The 22078-nt window shown below is 36.3% G+C and overlaps 1 protein-coding gene across 2 annotated transcripts in view; it reads right to left on the reverse strand.

Moving 5' to 3' along the window:
- BTBD9 (BTB domain containing 9) overlaps positions 1-22078 on the reverse strand; it is a 139361-nt gene that overhangs the window by 31401 nt on the left and 85882 nt on the right. For both annotated transcript variants that reach the window (XM_085320617.1, XM_085320606.1), the window contains 2 exons: positions 11718-11907; positions 2341-2448 (listed from right to left, as the gene is read on the reverse strand). In XM_085320617.1, coding sequence (XP_085176743.1) covers positions 2341-2448; positions 11718-11907 — 298 coding nt within the window. The remainder of the gene's footprint in view (positions 1-2340; positions 2449-11717; positions 11908-22078) is intronic.

A 22078-nucleotide genomic window follows, 5' to 3' on the forward strand; every position in this document is an offset into this window, starting at 1 on the left:
GGGGGGCATAGCAGCACTTTTCAGTATTTTTCAAAATGCAGCAAGCTCATGAAGTGGTCCAGCCCTGACTATATGAAATTATGATCACTTGTACTTTGCAAAAAAGTCCTAATACTAATAGCATTCAGCATAGTACTTAATTGACTAATCCTCAAATATCTACAAAGACTAGAAATACTATCTTTACATTACAGGTTAAACAGAATTATTTGTGCTGTATATTGATTTACTCAGTTGGCATTTTGAAAGTGCTTAATCTGAATTAAACAGATTTATGTTTTTTAAAATCAGTTTCTGCTAAAACAATCTTTCAGGATGTTGAACCTTCCACTGCCTCTCTTTTGAAGAGACTGCTCTCAGGTAATAAAACTCAGTAAGTAAAACAATTTATAGGTTTGATACATATGTCCTGAAGGTAAATCTTCAAGAAAATTTAGATTTATCAGTCTGATACTACAATCCAAGTAATTTTTGAACTGAAGTCACTTTAGCACTTTCGAAAACCTTACTTGAAAAAATGAAACATATTTAAAAAACAAATTTAAAAGATTTTCTTTACTGTGCTGGGTGTCTGCAAAAAAAAGTCTGATTTACTGACTATCAAGGGCAAGAGATTTAAATCAAATACATAAAAAATGCTGTCAAATGCAGAGAAACTGCCTGAAACAGCAGCAGAGTGGGAACAGCAGCAACACGTTAACTTTTATCACTTATGGGTAATATATTGTGTAAATATAACTGGATAGGCTAGGAAATTTTCAAAGGGAAGTGAGACTTTAAACTGCTTATTTTTCTCTATAATTTTTTAATTCTCAATAAACTGTTTTTTTCTGGTGCCCACTGAGCTTTTGTATTTGACAGTTGTAGAACTAGGTCTTTGAATTTGTTTAGCGCAGATGATTACAGACAGTGCTATAACGGCTATGCTTAATATTACACATTTCCCACTACCTAACCCTGTTCAGAGTGATCATCTGTAGACTTAAAGTGTTAAGACTGGCAATTTGCAATCTGGATGTTTGTGTGTCAAAGCACTAAATTAGGGAAAATAGAATTCTCTAATTCATATGAAAATAATTCCTGCAGACATTACTTTCAGAATTTCTAGAGCACATATGATTTGAATCAAGACTGTGAAGTATATCACAAAGAAGCAGCTATCTCTATTTCCCTATACATTTCCAAGGTTAAGACTTTCAAAACCGACTGGTTTGAACAAGGTCAGTACATACTAACTTGAACTTGGCAGCCAATCAGCAATTCCACCTGCACTGTGCATACTTAAGCAACTGTTCTTTTGGACTGCTATATGGTAGGAATATGTCCAAGGAACAAGTGCAAAAAGATGCTCCCCTGCCTCCCCTCCGATTTCAGCCTTTTAGTGTTCCTACTGTTGGGGGCAGACAAAAAGATCAATCTTATCCACTCCACTCAGATGCCTTTGAGGATGAATAAACCTCCTTTAGTCTTTCCCCAGAGCTGGAGATAGAAGTCAGGATTTCTGTTCATCAATATCCTGTCCTTTACAGACAGTAAAAGCACATGTCAAGTTCTCTTTTGCCACCATGTCTAGACCACATTAGAATGCATGTTTGATTTTTACCATCTGTTAAGAAAGGGAATATAAACTTTAGAAAATGTGTATCAGTAGTGTTGCTAGAAAGGACTAAATAGCTCTCTTGCCTCACGTGACAAACTGAGATATGTCTCTGTCAATTTGTAAACTCTGTTTTGTTTTGGTTCACACAAATACAGGATGCGTGGTGACTGTCTCCACGTGAGTTGATGACTTCAATTTCATCCCACACGAGAAAGTGTGTCTTGTGGGAAATCGACTGGGGAAAAAGGAGGGAAATAGGGTTTTTATAAGCTTGAGCTTCCTTAGGGATCACTCAGAACATCTCAACATTCTGTGAATGCTGGGCATGCCTGCTTTTTGATATGTAATATGTATAAATTTGCAGCCTCTCTTTTCAATCCCATGACAAGTATCTGGGTCATTCTTTATTTGGAATGAGAACTATCAAATGGGTTAAGAAAGCTATTGGGCCTATCAATACTGAATTACTCTTCCATAATTGAACAACAGGTTCTGACAGGTTCTAAAGTTTAATTTAGGTAACTAAGCTCTATTGCTGCTCTGTTTTGGCTTGGTCTTTTTCCCAGATCCTCAGGGAAACTGCACCTCAAAAGTTGTATGTACAAAGGTCAATAGGTACTAAGCTACAGGTTATGTAAAAATCCTTTTTACAGTCAGAGTCAGCTATGTACCTACTGAACAAAAAAAGGAAGTTCCAGTTCCTCCTTTGGACAAATACACAGAAAAAAAATCATACTTACTTGCAGGAAATTTTCGTACGATCAGCCACCATAGTCCACTGCTGCTGATTTGTTGAAACCTCAATGTAGTAGCTGTAGCTCCGATCATCACAGTCCCAAAGTAGCAACCTAAGCATGAAGGAGCAGTTGAGCAGTGAGTACGATGAACATGAACCAAGCTGCTCAAGTTTTCTAGTCCTTTATTTCCTCTTCCTAAATCTTTTTAAATCTAGCTGTTTTTTCTGTAATATGCCTCTAATACTTAACAAGGTCCTTACTGTTCCTATCATCTCAGACTTGAATGTCTCTATTCTCATTATCATAAGGCCAAAATCCATCTTACTAGCATTATTCTATGACAGTCATCCAATTACTTCTAACTTATTTGAAAGTCAATGAATGAATTAATTTATTTGGCCATGTGGAATTACCTGAATAAAAAATCTGGTTGGAAAGGTCAATGTAAGAGGGGGGGAAAAAAAACACAAAACAAAAAAACCACCAGATTCTTGTGACTAAAAAAACACTCTTCTTATTTTTATTCTCTCTTTTTGGTAAGCATACCAAAAATACTAAGTTAAGACAAATAAAATAACCCAGGAATTCCCAACCCTGGTTTATCATAAAACAAGGAAAAAGGAATTGGAATTGTTGACCAAATTGCTAAAACAAACAAACAAAAAACATACCAGAGGTCTCAAGGATTCAGTCCATACTCATCCTCATAAATATGCTGCCCTTCAGGAAGGGCACTAAGTGATATATTAAAAATTAGCCTTAAGTTTCCATCACTGTTCCACAGAAAGGAAGACAATGCAGCAGGATTGCATTTGAACATGAGGAAAATCTTTACTGTGAGAGTGACAGAGCACTGGAACAGGCTGCCCAGAGAGGTTGTGTGTGAATATCTCCCTTCTCTGGAGATGTTCAAAACTCGCCTTGACGAGATCCTATCTAACATGCTCTAGGTGACAATGCCTGGGTAGGGAGGTTAGACTAGATGATCTCCGGAGGTCCCTTCCAACCAGCTGTTCTGTGATTCTACGATTTAACCTAAGTACATCTATTTCAAAAGGTGTACCTAGAAAATATATCATTCTTCCTATAATTTGTACCCTCTCTATCCCTTTCCCTTAAACAGAGGTTATCTCTTTGTTGCAACATACATTTGAAACCCACTATCATTCCCTTGGTTTTGTTTTGTTTCTAAGGATATGAATTAAAGAAAGTAGCATGATACCCACAGTAAGACTAAGAACATGCCCCACACCCCCACCCCGGGCTGCACATGGGGTTGAAATACATGTATTTAAGAAAAAAATCCAGTGTGGAACTCCCTCTTTAGCAAAGATGACTAATACATTCTTCATAGTGTGTCTGGGAATCGATATAGATATGGAGCACCTTCATATCCAACGAAGCATCCACAAAGGCCAGAGGGTATCTGCAGACCTTAAAAGGGCAAGGACTAGTCTGACCACTGCCAGATGCTTCTATAATTTCTTCTTTAGGACCAATTAAGTGTTCTCCATTCTTTGATTAACAGAGGTGATTTTGCTTTTATTTTACATAAATGCCTTGGCTGTATTCATTCCACAGATTAGCAGGGTACAGTTTAGAACACTAATTGCTGTTCTTACACTTTTCATACAAATTCAACAGCAAATGGGATATTAAAACAAAATCTCAGAAGTTTTTGCCATTTGAGTTATAAGTGAGTGAAGGCCAAACCAGCATGCTGCATTTACCACTCTTGGAAATAACGCTCTCTCATCAATCTACCCAAAGTTTTTGAATTGCAATATTCTAATTGAACTAGGTTCATTGCGGAAAAATGTTTTGCTGATTTGGTTGCTGTTAAACTCTTATTCTCTGAACCCTTACTCAGTACACTAATGGAAAATAAACATCACACTACTCATATAAGATACTGGCTGATACCAATTTTTATGCACATCTGATCATCAAGTTCTCATCAGCAAAGTTTGCTGATACTTGCTAAGATAACTGCTTAAATCTAACTATTTATCACAGAAGTCAATAAACCTGTTCTAGTCAAATAACTAAAGCACAGTTAACCATGCAGAAAAGCTACAACTACACTGATGACCTAAATCAGATTAACTACGGTCATATATACAGCCAAATTTGGTTCTTCAGGTGTGAGGAAGAATTTCTGTAGATCAACACTGTTTACAGGTGCAATAGTCCACAGATCCTTATCTGTGGACTGTCAATGAAAGTAGTTGAGAAATATTTGAAAACAAAAGGAACTTTTGTCACTCTACAGACTTTCCTAGGCACAAAGTTTCAGTTTGTCTCTAAGAATCTCTTACAAGCCAGAGTTTCATATTCCAAATTCCCTTCTCCCAGGTAAGAAATCTTTCTTGCTTTCAGCTGCTACCTCTGCTGTAAGGAATATAACTGCAAAAATTATTGCTCACCTTTAACATTAATAAACAGGAGTGCTAGAAAGAGAAAAATGACCTGCCTAGTGGCCAAACACAGAATCCGCACTCTTACAGAGAAATGCTGTTCAAAGCAGAAGCTTGATAAATTAATTTAGCAAGGACATGCGTATCTGCATCTTTGCCCTAGAAAACAGTGCGGTTACTTCTGTGCAAAACAATCTGATTTAGCTCTTTATTTCCCCTTTTGGGATCCCAGCATTCAAAATGCAGTCAGGTCTACTGGATTTAAAGTATACGATAGAGATACTTGCAACTCAATCTAGCTCGTTAACATTATAAAAAATAATGAACTATCAACAATAGTTTTAAGATGCTAAAATAAAATACTTAAAAAGAAGCCTTTTAGCCCATATTAATACTGTCTATCTGCAAATTAAAATTTCATAGCTGATTTAGTAAAATATAAAACTCAAAAGAACTCTCCAGGGCATCATATAAAACTTGGTTAGAAGAAAAAAAGAACTCTGTTTCATGAGATCCTCTGCATTCTGCCTTTCTACAGCCTAAAGGTCTCCAAATACTGAAGAGATGGAACGTAGTAGATTTTCTGTTAAAAAAAGGTCTGAAAGTTTTATGGATTAAAAGCCTGAATTTGGTAACTACTAATAACAGATATTGAATTGATTTAACATCTAAAATTGGGCTGAGTCTTCTAAATGACAAGAATAAAGAAAGGCAAAACATATGTAAGTTGTTTTCTTTTGAAAAGGCTATTAAAATGTAGCTAATTATGGTTTTCAATAGGGTCTTTTTCGCCACTGGGGGCTCAGTGCTGTTCTTGATCTAGGTCTTTAAAGGTATGATCAAGAGTTTGAATTTCAGAAGCACAGTAGAGACTGCAATTTTAACCAATAATACTGTAATTATAACACAATTGACTTGGTTTTAGAGCAAAAGGCTAAGAGGACATGTGCCCTCCTTTTAAGAATATATAAATTGCTCTTTCCCACAACAACCTAGCCCAAGTTAAATGGCTTGAAAAAAGCATATGGCTTGATTTTATTATAAAACAAATAAATAATGACTAAATTAAAGTTGGCAGAATCATTCATAAAGTGACTTAATGTGCATGATAAACACGGATTTTTGTGAAAGACAAAAAATACAAGTTTTTCCTTCACTCCCTGCAATATCTTTCATAGGAGAAAAAGAGCAGGGGTAGACTCACCATGCAACCTCTTCAGAATTTATTCTGCATGAAATGCTTTTCCTGAGAAACAGCAAAAAACTATCAGGCGCTTATATGAATATTCACAAGAGCACACTGGGCACAAGGGCCATGTTTTATGCCATGTACACTAATCTTTCAAACACATTCCAGGCAAACTACCAGGATAAACTTTTGCAGAGAAGCTATGTTTTCCTGTGATGGATACAGAATAGCTGGAAGGAGAATATTTTGCTGAAAAAGTCAGAACTATATTCATTAAAAATACATCTGGTTATAGAAAAATTGCCCATGTTCCTAGAACATTTTACATTAGAATAAAATGCTAAATTAACTCTTGTTAGTAAACCTTGCCCTCAAGATTGAGAAAGAAAATGTGAATGAGACTTCATCCAGCTCATTCCCTGCAATGCCAAGAGATTTGAATGTATTTCTCATATGCCAATGCTTTTGGAATCTAAAGGCTAAGGCTGTTAATCATTTACTATGGTACTGTTATTTATACTACTTGTTGAAAATAACTAATTTTACAAAATAAGTACTTTTCAAATATAGCTAACTGTTTTCATGTTATAGGGGTGGAAAACTGATGAGTTACCAATTAAGTGACCTGTCCAGCGTTTCAAATCAAATCAGGGATAAATTCAGGCATAAAAATCAGACCTCACAGCTCTTTGTGTGATCATGTTTCCTCTCACTATAATAATCTCTGTTATTCCCATAAAGATCTATACAATATTAACTATGGAAGTCCATTCTCTGCTGGCATTAGCTGTTAAAATCCCACTTTAAGTACCTCACAACACAACAGATGAAGTAGATCTTGGATGCCCCTTTACGAAGGAAAAAAACTTGACAAAAATAAGCCATCCGGCGCCAAGGGACCACAAGACGAAGCCTGGTCCGAAGCGGAGCGATGCGGCCCGCGGGGTTCTCCAGCCGCAAAGCGGAGAACTCGTGTGTCCAGAGGACTGCTTCAACCAGCTCTCTGCAGGTGGGCAGCAGCAGAGGGCGAGAGGAAAGGCTAACAAGCGCTACCGAAGGAGTGAGAAAGGCTCCGACGGGAAGCACAGAGAACGCTTCTCGGGCACAGTACTTTCCCGAACGGCCCACGGTGGGTGCCTTTCATAGCAAAGTAGCTTTCTGATGCTGTTTGTTTCTACTGAGCCCCAAAAAGCAGAACTTCCCATTTTCATGGTGCAATCGTTATTTAATAAGGAAGTGTATGGATGTATTAACGTTACATTATCAAATTCTCTTTCTAAAATAAGTAAACCTGCAGAGCTTCACATACTGGCTGCCTGTTACGCCAAAAGAGACTACAGCACTTTTTAAATAGTACCTACCACAGGCAATATAAAGTTTTGATAATAATATGTTCATAAATTACATGCATACTGATGGAAAACCAAAAGATGGCAAGAAATTAAAACATGAAGCAACAACACTTCTTTAAAGAAGAGTGAAAAAAAATGAAAATGCTATGAAAAGAAAGGGGTTTTAATAAAATTTTCATTGTATTTTTGTGTGCAGTTGTCTATAATTCCCTTTCATTTCCTACAGCCACTTGTTTCAGTAGTTATCCTGCAGCAGACCAATCTTTCTTAGGACCCTACACAGGAGTCAAAATCCACATATCTGTTACACGCTTGCATCGTCTCTCATTCTGAGTTATGACTGCATTCTCAAGACAAACATGAATAGCAAATGAGCAGCAAAGAAAGAGAAAGTTCATAAGCAGAAACGGTATGGAAAATGAAGATGCACAAGAGATGTATAGGATGGTGATATAAGCAAACAGAAAACATGTTAAAGCTACTTGATACAATTTGTTAATTTAAGAATTGCTCTGAAGATGAAAATCACAACAGTTGGCCACCCAAGTATTAGTATTAGTAGTAAAGTCTTTAAAGAGATTAAAATGAGATAAATGTTTTATCTGTTTTAACAGAGATGAAGAGTATTTCTATTTACTTTAACATAAAAACCACACGGTACAGAAGAATTCTCCCTCCCTCTGCCACAAAGACTGTAACAAGTTCTACTCTATCAGGATTTTTTTTTCCCTTTCTGTTTTGGAAAAACACAGGAAAAAATCCTATAAAATTATCAAAGATTGTAGCATAATATTAATATATTTCTATTTAAGATGAATGCTGGAAGAGAATGAGAGAGCTATTTTGATATGGCAGTCTTTTCAATACTAACGTTTTACCCATTTAACGGTTAAATAAAAGGCACTTAAATTACATTTACCGTAATAAACACATCAATTGCTGTGTTTCTGTTCCTAGTTAAACATAGTGTTTTTTCTGTCATTGATAAAGGCCTTTTCAGAGAAGAAAAATAGAAACGTTATTTTCTTTCCAGGCAGGCAACAATGTGGAAAAACTAGCTAAAGCAAAGTAATTTATTTTCTCTGTCTGTTAAGTGTTCCAATTATCTTGTAATATCTCCTAGGTGAAAGTCTTAATAAAAGACTAAAGCTCTTAAACTACAAAATGTTTTTATTTCTATAACCTAGAGCATGCTATTTAGTTATAATTATTTAAAACAAAACAAAACGTTTTCCAGGCTTTTTCTGGTAAGGACTACTAACGGGCATTGACTATCATTACATCTGTTTTAGAATTTCTGAATAAGTTCTGATGTGGAAGTCAAGAACTCCCAATTTATAAACAAATACTTGAAGCATTTGACAAGGTTTCAACACAGTCTCCCACAGCATCACTGTATCCAAGTTGGGATGTTATAGCCTAGATGGGAGAACTACTAAAGGGGGTGAAAACTGGCCAGTGTGCTTAGCTTAACTGCTAGTGGTTAACGTTTGATAACCTACTTAGAAGCACACTGCAAGAGGAGTTCTTCTGGAGTCTATCCTGGGACCTATCCTGTTTAATATCTTTGTCAAAGATCTGAAGGAAGAGAGGGAGTGAGCCTTCACCAAACTTTCGGAAAACAGTGAACTGTGGGGTGCAGTAGATACACAGCTGAGGGTACAGCTTCCATTCAGAAGAACTGGTTCCTGGCTGCTCGGTAGGCTAGAGGAATGGGCAAACAGGAACCATAGGACAAAAGGAAAATTTTACACCTAGTACAGACCAGTCCACTGCAGTAGTACAGGCTAATGTCTGCCTGGCTCTACCAAAAAGGATATGGGAGTCTTGGTGGACAGAAGAAGAAACTGTATGAAGCGGGGAAAAAAAAAAAAAAAAAGAGAGAGAGAGAAAGAAAGAAATTACATTGTGAGGATAATTAAGCATTGGTACAGGAATCACCTTCCTTGGAGGTTTTCAAGACCTGAGGCATAAAGCTCTGAGCAGGACTGTCTTATTTCATAACTGATCCTGCTTTCAGAAAGAAGCTGGAATAGATGACTTCAAGTCCTTTCCAACCTGAAGAATTCTGTGATACTAAGACAAATGGATAAATTTTATACAAGATACCTTCCTGAAGCACTTAGTCTTCTATGCCTAGCTAATGCATATTTGAGTTTCAACAATTCTTCTGCTTTATTCATACTCAGAATTTAGTTGCCATGGTAATACTTTCTGACTTAAAAGCTCTCTCCAGTGGCCTGCTGATTTCTATACACTACAAGCCTCTACCACCTTTTTCCAAAGGCTTGTATACTTTTTCAGATACAACTATATTCGATGACACATCAATGTTTTTGAACTTAAAAAAAACCCAACATACTTTAACTCCTAATTATTGATTTATAACCTAAATCCACAGATAAAATTAATCAGTTTCTGGGGGCAGAGAAATTTTGTGGATGCTCTGTGGATAGACTGTGGATAGCTAGACTAACAAAAATACTCTCGGAAATTTTTTTCTGCTAGGTGGAAAGATGAGATCAAGGGAGTTTTCAAGAAAGCAAACAACAGGAAAGACAGGCAAAGGAATAGAATTCAAGCAGTTGTGCAAGATTCTCTCTTGTTCAAAAAAATCACATTAAGAGGAAATAGTAAAACTTTGTTTTCATCTGCATTTATATGTAATTTGAACTCTGTATCAGTCATAGATCTTATATTTCAGTTAATAAATTCTCTTTGTTCTTCACTTGATCAAATCTCTGCTGCTACTAAAATTTAAGTTCCAAGTTGCATGAAAATGATATAATTATTTTTCAATTATCTTTCTTAAGAAATCTGAGTACTGTGTCTTCCTGTTCTTTACTTGAAATTCAATACTTAGTAGAACATTAAAAACATCAAACTCTAAAGCATAAAATATTCACTGTGGAAAATTGCTATCTATACATTTAACTTGTTCCGTGCAGTGAGAACAATGCTGGACTCTCGTTGTGCATAATTTCTATAAGCTGGTAAACAGACAAAAAACAGTACTTTTGTTATGGTTAAGAACTTACCTAGATGTCTGATTTTCAACTGTATCTTCAAATTTTAATAATGGTCTTAACAATATCACAAGCCAAAATGAGAACACACAGCTTTTGAAGTGGGGAGCAATTATTTCCTTCACTTTCCAAGATTCAGGGCTAGTACAAGCAAAAAGGGTATGCCAATTCTGCACTTATTTCTAAGAAAACTCACTTCAAAAACTCTATTTTTAAAAAACGCAAATAGAGTCTGAATACATAAGAGGGTAGGATCTAAGAGAACTGCCACTGTCTCAGACATTCCTGTACACTTCTGCTGATACTCTCCTTAAGTGTGGACAAGTATTTCAGGCACAAAAATGAGCAGTTACACAATAAATTTCAAATCTGACTTGTTAATCAATCAGTTGCCTATTCTGACCAAGGGAATGCATAGTGCTAGCTTCTAGCAATATGTATTTATGTATGTAGCCTCTGTTGCTAGCCAATACCTAGGCTGAAGATTCCAAATTGTCTTGTTGGCGCTATAATTTCAGAAAGCCTTTCCTCTTCTTTGTCACAGAGAATACAAATTCAGCTCCTGCCAACATATTGTTCTAGGTTTACAGAGAACACTAAAATATTAAGACAGGGATTTATATGTCTGATTTTATGAAACAAAACACTTATTTTACAGTCAGTGCATCTTCAGTTGGCAAGAATGTTTTTTTTTTTTTTCACCTGGGAACTGTTCAGCTTTCCAATCTATTTCCAAAGTACAAAAGAAAGGGAAACTGAAGAAGGAACTGAAGAAGCAAGAAGCTACTACTTCAGCCAAAACTTTGTTCTCTATACATGCAAAGACCTTTACTGCAGAAAAAGCTCAGTGAACTTCATTATATATATATATATATATATATATATATATAAAAAAGGTTGGAATAATGAAGGTGTTAAGTAATATTCAGGTTACTATGCCCTTATTACACATTCCTTGCTCAAGTAAAGGCTGGAACTAATTGTATAGTGAAAAGGCAAGCTTGGAGGAGGCAGGTCTGATACTGAGATGATACCTTCCTTCAATAAATGCTTCTGTTTTCATAATGGGATACATATGACAGAGGAACTGCACCTACTTTTACCACAAGCAAGGCTACAGTTAAATTTCTATTTTAATATAATAGATAACTATACATCCTTAACATTAAAATGTTAATACTCTGAAACATATTTTTCTGCAATTGCACTGCTGTATCCTGACATACAATTCAGTAATATATTTAACTTGTCCATCATACCAAAGCAAAAATCCAAATGTGAATTACTAAAATAGTCCCTAATTATCATCATTTCCAAATACTATTCTAAAGCAAGTAAGTGTACTCAGCAAAAGTCTCACCGTTGCCCTTAATTCCAAGAAGAATAATCCCCTTACCGTATCGATCCGATCATGTAGGGCTGTGCTAGCTGTACTACAATAGCTCCGCTCCCAAGCTGATGGCACGTATACCCAGAATCCCAGTCGTAGTTTTTTGTGTCTCCGTTCAACAAGGCATTGCGACTTCGGCTTACGCCCTCAATCACACTGGCACAGTCTGCAATTGTTGCAACGTTCTCAGTGGGAACTGTGAATGCAAACATAAAAAAGGCAGATGTAGTTATACAGCCAAAAAATAGTTCAGATACTAACCGTCTTTACCTTCTGGAAAGGATAAAAAAGAGAGAACCAAAGCAGGATCAACACAAGGAAATACAACTGTAGTTAGCATGAATTATGAAGTAAAGTCAAGAAGTATGGATAATTTTTATAGCCTTGATTCCAGAACAGTAAGGTAAATTAACAGATAGATTCCTGTCTTGGTGACAACACGGCAGCACTTTCTTAATAGAGCTGAGAAAAAAAAAAAATCTTGTCCAGCAAAGCTTTAAAAAAATTTCAAAAGATTTTTTACGATTTCTTATCTTCCTGTTCTCACAATGAAAACAAACTCATTTCAAAAAAAAAAAAAAAAATAATAAAGAAGGAAAATAAGTAAGTGACAGGTAGTTTAAAGCACTGTGGGAAATCAGGACTCAAATTCTTCAAAATCAGGCCTCACACTCTCTCAGCTCAGGTGACAACTCTCAACATGTACCTGTTGGTACCTCTGACAATCTTTTAACTGGAAATTGCACCTCACTAAAATATTTTTTTAATATTTACTAAATACTCGATTACAAAATATCTTGGGTTAGGGGAGAGGAAGGGGGATTGCGAGGTCTGTCCAGCCAAATGGAACAGCAGCTACAGAAGCATTTCTCATTCAATCAAAATGAGAAAAAAGGAATGACCAATCTCTGCAAAAAACAAGTTATAATGTCACAACATCAGAAGAAAAAAAACTACGTAAGAAACTACATAGAACTGATTCTCCTGGAAAAAGAACAGCCTAAGTATAGGGTGATGATTCTCCTACTGGAGGGAGAGATGGAATTATACGGAATTCTTTTCCCTCAAGTTAATTCCATGAAAAAAAATCTATGCTGGATAATTCTTGTATTTTATATGCTGCCATAAAAATGCCAGCATGTGACTGATATGTCAAAAAACATCACATGTTTTACTGCAGAATGTGGAACTCACCTTCTATCATAATCCTTAAATGCAGTTTTTGGAATATTACAGGGAACATGAGTACATTTGGTTAACTGAAGGAATTTTCAATTTAGAGAAAGCATTCCTTGGAAGACCATAAGAACAAAGAGTTTCAGCATCAAATGCTACATTTCAGTTCTAAATGAACAGCATAGCACTTTCTAATTGCTACCGCGTTGTGCTGCATGTCTATAATGAGCTCTTTTTATCCCCTTTACAATCCTCTCCAGCAATCAGTGTGCACATCCAGCGTGTCAGTCCATGTCCATGTGTCAGTGTCATCCAACTCCAGTTCTTTCTTCTCCTTGGTACTCCGAAAATTGAACACTCTAGTTTTGGAACTGCTGTTACAAACAGAATTGGATGAAGGCTAACTTGACTGTTACTAGGTATTTTTAGAAGCAAAGGAACACTGCATACCCAGCAATAAAAAATGCTGGTGTACTGGGAGATTGTTTTTTTTTTTTTCTTTGGCAGAGGATGTCAGGATCTGGAAATCTTTCCTAGCAGAGGAATGCTCTTCTATTGCTTCTTTAGTCTTGCTTAATCTGATTTAAAATCCAATGCTAAGTAGTTTCCCCTTCTTTTCAAAACAGCACAGTTCATAGTAGAGTTAGTGCTGGATGTCATTTCAGCGATGCGAAGTATCAAGACAACAGCAGCTCCTCTGGGAGCACGCTAAAAGAAGGAGGTGCATTTTTTTGTGCACTGAGTACCTTCCCAACACTGTTTTACAAGTGCTTCAACATTTATTTTTTGAATCACCTATTAGCTTCCTTTGTTAACATTTAATCAGGTACTGTGCCTCCTTTTCATCTGTAATTCAGAAGGTCTAAGAACTTCTCACAAGCTTTCTGAACCTCATTTTCCAGCAAGATGACAGATAAATATAATAGAGTTTTTAAGATACCCTACTTACGTCCAGGTATTTCTCAAAAATCTTAGTTCTTTTTGCTAACCTCTTCAGCTTTTCAAGCTTTCTCAGCTTTTTCATGTCTATCTTTATCCAGCAATCAAAAAATTAACAAGATTGCAAAATGATGCTCTAAAACTTGTAGAAAAAAAAATAATCAAGGTTACCTGTTTAGCCTTTGTCTCTTGGGGAAACACTGAAAATACATTGACTGTTTGAGTTAAACGAAGACAGAAATTCTTCCTTCAGCAGCTATATAAAACAGGGTAAGATTTTATGTGCCTGCATCTGATGAACAACCAATTTCTGTGTGGTAATGCAATTAAAAAAGCGGAAGAATGAGTAAGTTGCAAAAAATTATCTGACTGCCAATGATCAGTTTAACAAAATCTCCTCATTCAAAACCTTTTTGAAAACCAGAACAGTAATGAAGCCTAAACGTGAACTACGCAAAAAAATCAGAAAAAATACATAAGACACAAAATGAACACACAAAAAACCCTCAAAAACAACAACAAAAAATCTGAATTTTCATCTGGAAAAACAAATGACATACATGACAGATGAAAATGGATTTGTGCACCATTTTAAGTCCACTTCAGACCAAAAACTTACTTAACAGAGTTGTAATGAGGAACATATTTAAATTACTATGTTGTCTGAAAACAGCTGAAATATAGCCATGTGAAATTTGCGAGCTAGCCATAAAAGTCTCCAGCCAAGGAAAAAAAAAAAAAAAATTTTCCATGAGGAGCTAGGGTTCCATGTTTTAAGTGTGCTATTGTCAGGAGCAGACTCTTCATAAAAAGGAACATGAGAATATCTAAGCTTATTGCCAAGCAGTCCCATAATTCATTGTAGTGGAAAAGCAACTGCTTTACAGAAAGCCACTGGGCTATCAAACATGCTATCATCTCTATGTGCCTCATCAAAACCATCACATTATTATTCTAGAAACCCCTTGATGCACTACCCCTGAAAGCAGGCATTCAGAAATTCTCAGATTCTTATGGGGGAAAAAGAGGTAGACATTAGCAGCACTCTTCTAGCAAGAAATCTGAATAAAGCAGAGACACCAACAGTTCAAACTAAAAGCACACTGGCATCAAATAAAAGTGTTTAACTTTGCTTCCTCTTCTTCACAGACAGTAAAGAAAACTTCCTTGGGTGTCCATTTTATAAAAGCATTAAAGCATCTTCCCTATATTGCCACTTCTCCCAGGAAGAAGCAGCTACTGACAACTGGGTTAAAAAGGAGTAAAAGGCAAGACGCCAAAGTCAGCTTTCATACTGAGGCTCTACAGCATACTCTAGATATCTTGTGAGCTATATATAAGGCATTAATTTAACACAGTGCAACTTCTGTTTATCGACCATACTTCTTCCATCATCCTATTCCTGCGCACACTTAGGTATCTGCACTAGCCCACAAACTCCCAAGATAATGTCACCCTGAATAGCTGCGCTCCTTAATAAACACCCAGAAACTGCTTTATTGTATATTTAATGCAATTCTGTGGTCGTCTTTACAGTGATAAATTAGAAAGAGATTCTAAGGAACGGCAGCACGCAGAGGGCGCCACGCTGTTCCTTCGCCCCGGGGCAGGTCTGCCAGTCCTTATTTCGAATGTTCTGAACCATCTGTTGGGGACTCTGCTCTGTGCTATATTTTCAGGTCTTCTGGTTCTCTTTCCCGTTGAAATTTCTGCTTCAATTTGTATTATTTGTTTACCAAAATGTATTTCCAAAAACAGCAGCATTACTTTTCTTTGTGGTTTACAAGTATGGAAATTCTGTTTTCACTGTTCATATAGCAGTTTCGCTCTGACAAATCTAATTCGCTTTTACGGAACACAACGGATGTGAATTAGCAAAGCATGAATATTCTGTAAGCAAACAAAAGATGACTGAGCTTACAGATAGCCACATGAAAAATGCTATTAAAACTGTTTCCTGGTCTTATGTTGCAGTATGGAGTAATGAATAGCATAGCAGTATGTTTAATTCCAGTAAAATTATTTTTATAAAGGTCTGTCATCTCCAAGGTATGGCATAATGACCATCGTAAGGTTTAGGTTTTAGCTGTATATAAAGATAAGGCAGATGTGTTATTCAACTGTTCTTAGAGATCTCCTAGGAGAAAAATGTGTTGGATATATACGGTAGACCTTGGTCATATCTATTTATTACAGTGTATCAAGATGTATTCTTGTTCATAAAAAGATTTTTAGCACACTTGGTTTTCCATATTTTTTTTTCCTGAGGGGGAAAAAAATGCAGCCTTTATAATTCATTGCCTTCTGTATCCAAGTCTAAAATAGTTCCTTTCATCACCCAGTCTGGACAGGTCAGATCCTGCTTTCTTTGCAGTCACTGCAATTTCATTGCCTTCATCTGGGTAAAGTGGAAAAACACAGACTAAAAACTCTCAAAAAAGAACTCTGTAACACAGGAAGGTATAGAATGGGGTTGCTTCAGAATATACATTATTAAAACTTTAATTTCATTCCTAAAGCAGATAAGAGAAACAGTTGATCTGCTAAAACTATAAACTATTAGTTTATAGAAAGGCTGTAGTTTAAAACACCGTGGGTTGTTGAATATATTCATAATATAATCTAGATAACGAACAGTCAAAGGTTCTCAGCTGAAGTGTCAGCACTGAAACAAAATTGCTCATTTAATGGTCTTTTCTTCAACACAAAAGTGTCATGCACATGCAACACATACAAGGTGTGCATGCAAGAACAGATGGGGGGTGAATGGCAAGCACCCAAATATATTTCAATCCATTACAGTGCTATGGACTCAGGGCTGTAAGACTTTGGACAGCTTTTTATGAAGAAACAATTAACAAGAAATTATACTGGAGGAAGCACATTTTTGTTTTATTTAATCTGAAGAAGTGATCTTTCTCTCACACTGTCACCTGTTAGATGCTCAGCTTTCAGTCTCTCCATTTCATGGCAAAAAATCGTACTTTTTCTCTACAGAGATGACAAGTTTCCTCACTACAAAATGACAGGTAGAAAAAAGAAAGCTCAGAGCAAAGGAAAAAAAGAAGAAAATTAGATTTATCACTATTATATTGGATTTTGATTTTATTCTATTGAAACAATTAAAAAGATGCTGGACATTTTGCTTTCATTATTTCCCACTTGGCAATCTTTATTTTATTTTATCTATTTTTTTTAAGTCTAATCTTTTTTCAAGACACAAACTAATGCTTGTTTATTTGCTATATGGTTAAAAATGTTAAGGTTCCAGACTTCCCATTAATTAGAAGTACAGTCACAAACTCCTCTTTCCCCTTCCACATATTCTTTCTTATTGCCTTAGGCTGAATTTATGAAGCTTCAGGCTGCAGGTTGAGCTCAATCACCTAGCTGATCTGTCAAAAAAAAATGACTTATTTTCCAGTGGTTCAGTTTTCCATCAAATCAGCTAGCTAGTCAAGGTTACTCCACAATGCATACGTAACCAGGAGATTTGACTCAAGAGAAGCAACAAAAGATTATGATTGGTATTGTGACAACTAAGTTATTTAAAAGAGAAACAAATCTTAACACAGTCTTGTATTCTTATGTTATAGGCATAGATATCTTATGCCACATCTTATCACTGTATTTACATCCCCCCGACATATACTACTTATGTTAGACTTTTTCTCTGTTTATTTCATAAACCCCTTGGAAGACAGGGAACTTAGTTAATGTTTGTATATCATGCATCCCATTTGGGCCTTGCCTGCAGGTACACTACATTCCGCAACACAAGTAATTAGTTAGCTGTTAGTTTTGTCCAGACCTGGTTTAATCACATCTTAGCACAAGCACTTTCAAGTATCAGAATCAAAGATGTCAGCACTGATCTGCTGGTAGTGTATTCAACCACTGCTACAAATTGAACTTTTTCTTTCTTTCGTTCTTGTTTTTAAATGAGTTAAATGAGTCACATGTACTTTTTTTTTTTTTTTTTTTTTTAAGATCTATTCCTTTAGTTTTCTGTGAAAAAGTAGTCTCTTTTTTTAGTAAGGCAAAAAAATAAAGACTAGAATTTAAGGACTAGAATTCGGTTTTCACAACTACAGCTAAAACAGGAGTGGGAGAAACAAGATAATTTATTCTGGTAATAGTTTTTGGGCAAGTGGAACATAGGGTATAGGGAGAACCCACTCAGGAGGAAGAACTATTGAAGCCTTTAAAATAATGCAACTCCAGATACAGCTCCTAAAAACATCTATTGCCAATAAAGACAGAAATGGAATGCTGATAACATTGCGAAGTTTCTTTCTTTTTCTTTTTTTTTTTTTTTTTTGGAAATTCAATCAAAAATTCAATAAACATCAATTCTAAATTGCATACATCTGTTTTGCAATATGGTTCCCTTCCATTTCATTTAAAAGCTTTCTGTGAGTCATATTAAACTAGAAACTAAGAGTATGTAAAACTTCATAAATAACCAATGAATCTCAGTATTTTTGGTGTTGCACATGTATATCTTCTTTTCTCATGCTAGGCATGCAAGTCTTAAGAGATGCGCTTAAGACCACCAGTAAATCACAGTATCACTGAGGTTAGAACGGACTTCTGGAGATCACCTAGTTCAACCCTCCTGCTCAAAGCAAGGTCAGATAGAACAGGTTGCTCAGGACCCCTCCAGTCAGGTTTTGAGTATCTCCAAGGATGGAGGCTCCACAACCTCCCTGGGCAAACTCTTCCACTGCTTGATCGGCCTTAACGTAAAAACTTCTTTTCTACGTTTAAATGGAACTTCTTGTATTTCAGCTTGTGCCTATTATCTCTTGCCCTGTCACAATCCCAGCTCTTTCAGCATCTCCTCATACGTCACATGCTCTAGTCTCTTAATCATCTTCATGGCCCTTTGCTGCACTTGCTCCTGTATGTCCATGTCTCTGTTGTAACAGGGAGACCAGAATAGGACACAGCACTCCTTATATGGACTCAACAGTGCTGATAAGAGCAAAAAGGATCACCTCCCTTGACCTGCTGGCGATGCTCTTGCTAACACAATCCAGAATGCTGCTGGCTTTCCTCATTGTAGGTCCACATGGCCAGCTCTTGTTCAATTTGGTGTCCACCAGGACTTAGTCTGCAAAGCTGGTCTCCAGCCTGTATATGGGGCTATTCCTCCCCAGGGGCAGGACTCAATACTTCCTGTGTTGAACAAGTGTTTTGTTAGGAGTTCAGCCATCTTTGCTTGTTTTTCTTCTTGTTGGGATGGACCATTCTTGAGCTTGGAGAAGGTGATCCTTGAATATCAATGAGTTCTCCTGGATTCCATGTCTCTCCAGGATGGTCTCCAAAAGGATTCTTCCAAGCAGATCCCTGAAAAGGTCAGATTCTGCTGTCTTGAAAGCCAAGGTTGTGATCCTGCTTTTTGCTTTCTTCCCCTCCTCTCAGAATCCTCAACTCTACCATCTCAGTTACCGTAGCCAAAGCGGCCCCCAGTCTTTAAACTATCACCATCATGATTAAGATTTACAGTTGAAATCATCAAATGCCTACTAAATTCTTGCAATAGTTACACATCCTGCCCTCATGGTAAATTGATGATAGGACTTTGAAAAGCTCCTGTAGTGACATGGAAGAGAAAATTGGATTTTAGAAGCAATGGAAGTCTGTTTTTCCTAATTTACTCTGCAACTCACTAGCAGAATTTGGATACATATTCTAGAACTTCTGGCAAAGCAAAGACCTTCTGTTTTCAAAGTATTAGATATTGTCACCCTTTTTCCTTAACAATAATTTGAAATTTTCGTTTTATTAGTTTTGTATCAGATGAAATCCACTGCACTCAAGTTAATAAACTCTCCTTTTTATAAAAGCTCAAATTAGTGTTACACTAAAATCACTGTGCTATTTCAGTGTTTAATTTGATTTCTGTAGCTTTAGATCCATGTAAGTATGCACACATACACTGTACTTTTTGTTCTGAGATGGATACATGCAGATTCACTTTTTGCTTTCATCTGTTCTCATGGTATAAGCTTATTAAAAAAATAAATCTGACAAATCTTCTGATTTAGACAGTACTGTTATCTACTAGTAAAAGATAAAACTAATCCATAGCATAGACATTACACTAAAACTTGAAACTCTACTTACATTCTTACTTACTGGTATCTGCTACTTGCAAGAGAGGGGAAATGAGAATTTGACTGGTCTGAAGAGAAAATCCCACTGATATTCATTACTGCTCTCTTCAACTGTCAGTCTGGATTAAAATAACTACAGAGAAAGCTGATTTTTCAGTTGTTATCTTCTAGGGCTTGCAATCTCTGATCCAGTAAACCATACCAAAAAGCAGTCAAGTCATTAGAACTGGGCATACTTTTCACTGCCATCCAAGTGGCTAGCTACAGGACTGTCTCTCCAAAAATCAGTATGCCTAAAGCATACTTTCAGAAAAAAAAGAAAAAAAAACCCCAATGATTTCAAAATAGCTTAGAATTAAGCAGCCTTTGCTGCACTCCTGAAGAGGGCGGTGGGGCAAAGGAACTGGAAGTATATAAACAGGTCTATTGAAAAACTAAACTGATCATGTAGCTGTTCTTTACTGTAGAAAGAGGGAAAGAAAATCCCCGTGGTACTTGAATAGTCTTAAAATTTTCATAATTTCCTAAGGCTATGCTTGCTGTAAAGCTCATGTATGTTGCTAGGAAAACTGGTACAGTTTTGAAAGAAGGCTAACCTTTAAAAGGTGAAGAAGAAACAGAATACAACAGCTTTGGGTAGATTCAATGCTAAACTGGATGAGAAAACAGCACCTCTCGCTGCTTCCCTGGGAGAGATACAGCAGTATTTCACAAAGCTGTACCACAGACTAGGAAACTGATATGAATGTTTTCTCTTTTTTCCACGTTCAATGATTTTTTTTTTTTTTAAAGCGAGTAAAAGATAAGTGAATGATTATTTATTCATTTCATTTTTTCTCTTTAAAACAAGCTCTCCTAAGGCACTGAAAGGTGCACAACGGAGGGTTCACAACGATTCATAAGTACTGAACAGAATTCTCCAGGTGAGCAAGGACATTCAAATGGTTTATATCCATCGCCTGCTCTTCAGTCATTATTCACCGATCCTCCTTTGGTGTGTAAAGTGCAAGTATAAAGATAGTCCCATAGATTCAGACAGACCTTCACAGATAAACACAACTCCATTCAAGCCTTCCAAGCTGCATTCCCAATAACCTTAACCAGACTCAAGGTAGGACAGTAGGCTACTCAAAACCCTTGTGCTTGCAAAAGTCCTTGATGGTCCTTCAGCCGTGGGGAGTGATAACAATAAAAAATAAAAATTTTTAAACCCTCTACTAAGTGAGGCTGTATTTTTTTCCCCACTGTAGTAAAAGAGAGGCACAGGTCCCTATATACTAGGGGTGGAAAAACAAAAACAAACTCAAATGCAGCTTTGTGCAGAAAAAGCCTCTTGCCCACTGCTGTAGCCTCTTGCCCCTGGGCAGATTAGAAGCTTTTACAAAGCATCATATCACACTGGGTCTTGGATCTGTATCTGAAGAAATATGTCTGTCACTTGTGAAAACTTTCATTTAATTTGTTTGGATTGCAAACTAAATATTAATGACGAAATACCATTCAAAATTTCAGAAGCTGAAATTCATTAGAACTGAACACTGTTTTGTTTTCAGATTTTAAAAATAAATATCTCATTTAATATGGACATAAACGTCAACTCTAGTGATTCCAGTATGTAGAATTATTAACATACATAGACATTTAGAGACAAACAATACTATACCAAAAGGAAAATTACATCTCAGCCCTAACAGCTGTATTAGGGAATAACTTCATATGATTGAATTCATTTATGTCACCTCATTTAACAGAACAAAGAATTGTAAACCAACACTAAAACATCAAACAGTGCTAGAAAGAGTATTTCCTGCTACTTTTAGCTCAGAACTGCTAGTCAATTGCTAATAGGCTATATCAGTACCACATGTATCCCTAACTATTCACATAATCTCCCACATAAACTTTTAAATGCAGTAAGTCAAGTTAATGGTTTGCCACGAAAACTTTGTATGCAAAAACACAGCAACACAAAATTGCAGCTATTAATCTAATATATGAAATGACACTTCATTTTTATCACTTATTTACCAGCCATATAGTCTTCAGCTTACAGTGATGGTCATAACATAGATACTATGTATCAGTAGCAATATATCTGATAAATTACCCTCTACATATACAGCTTTCTGA

This window comes from Rhea americana, unplaced genomic scaffold, assembly GCF_003343005.1.
Source record: "Rhea americana isolate MKP2758 unplaced genomic scaffold, rheAme1 scaffold_119, whole genome shotgun sequence".
In the NCBI taxonomy this organism is placed as follows: domain Eukaryota; kingdom Metazoa; phylum Chordata; class Aves; order Rheiformes; family Rheidae; genus Rhea; species Rhea americana.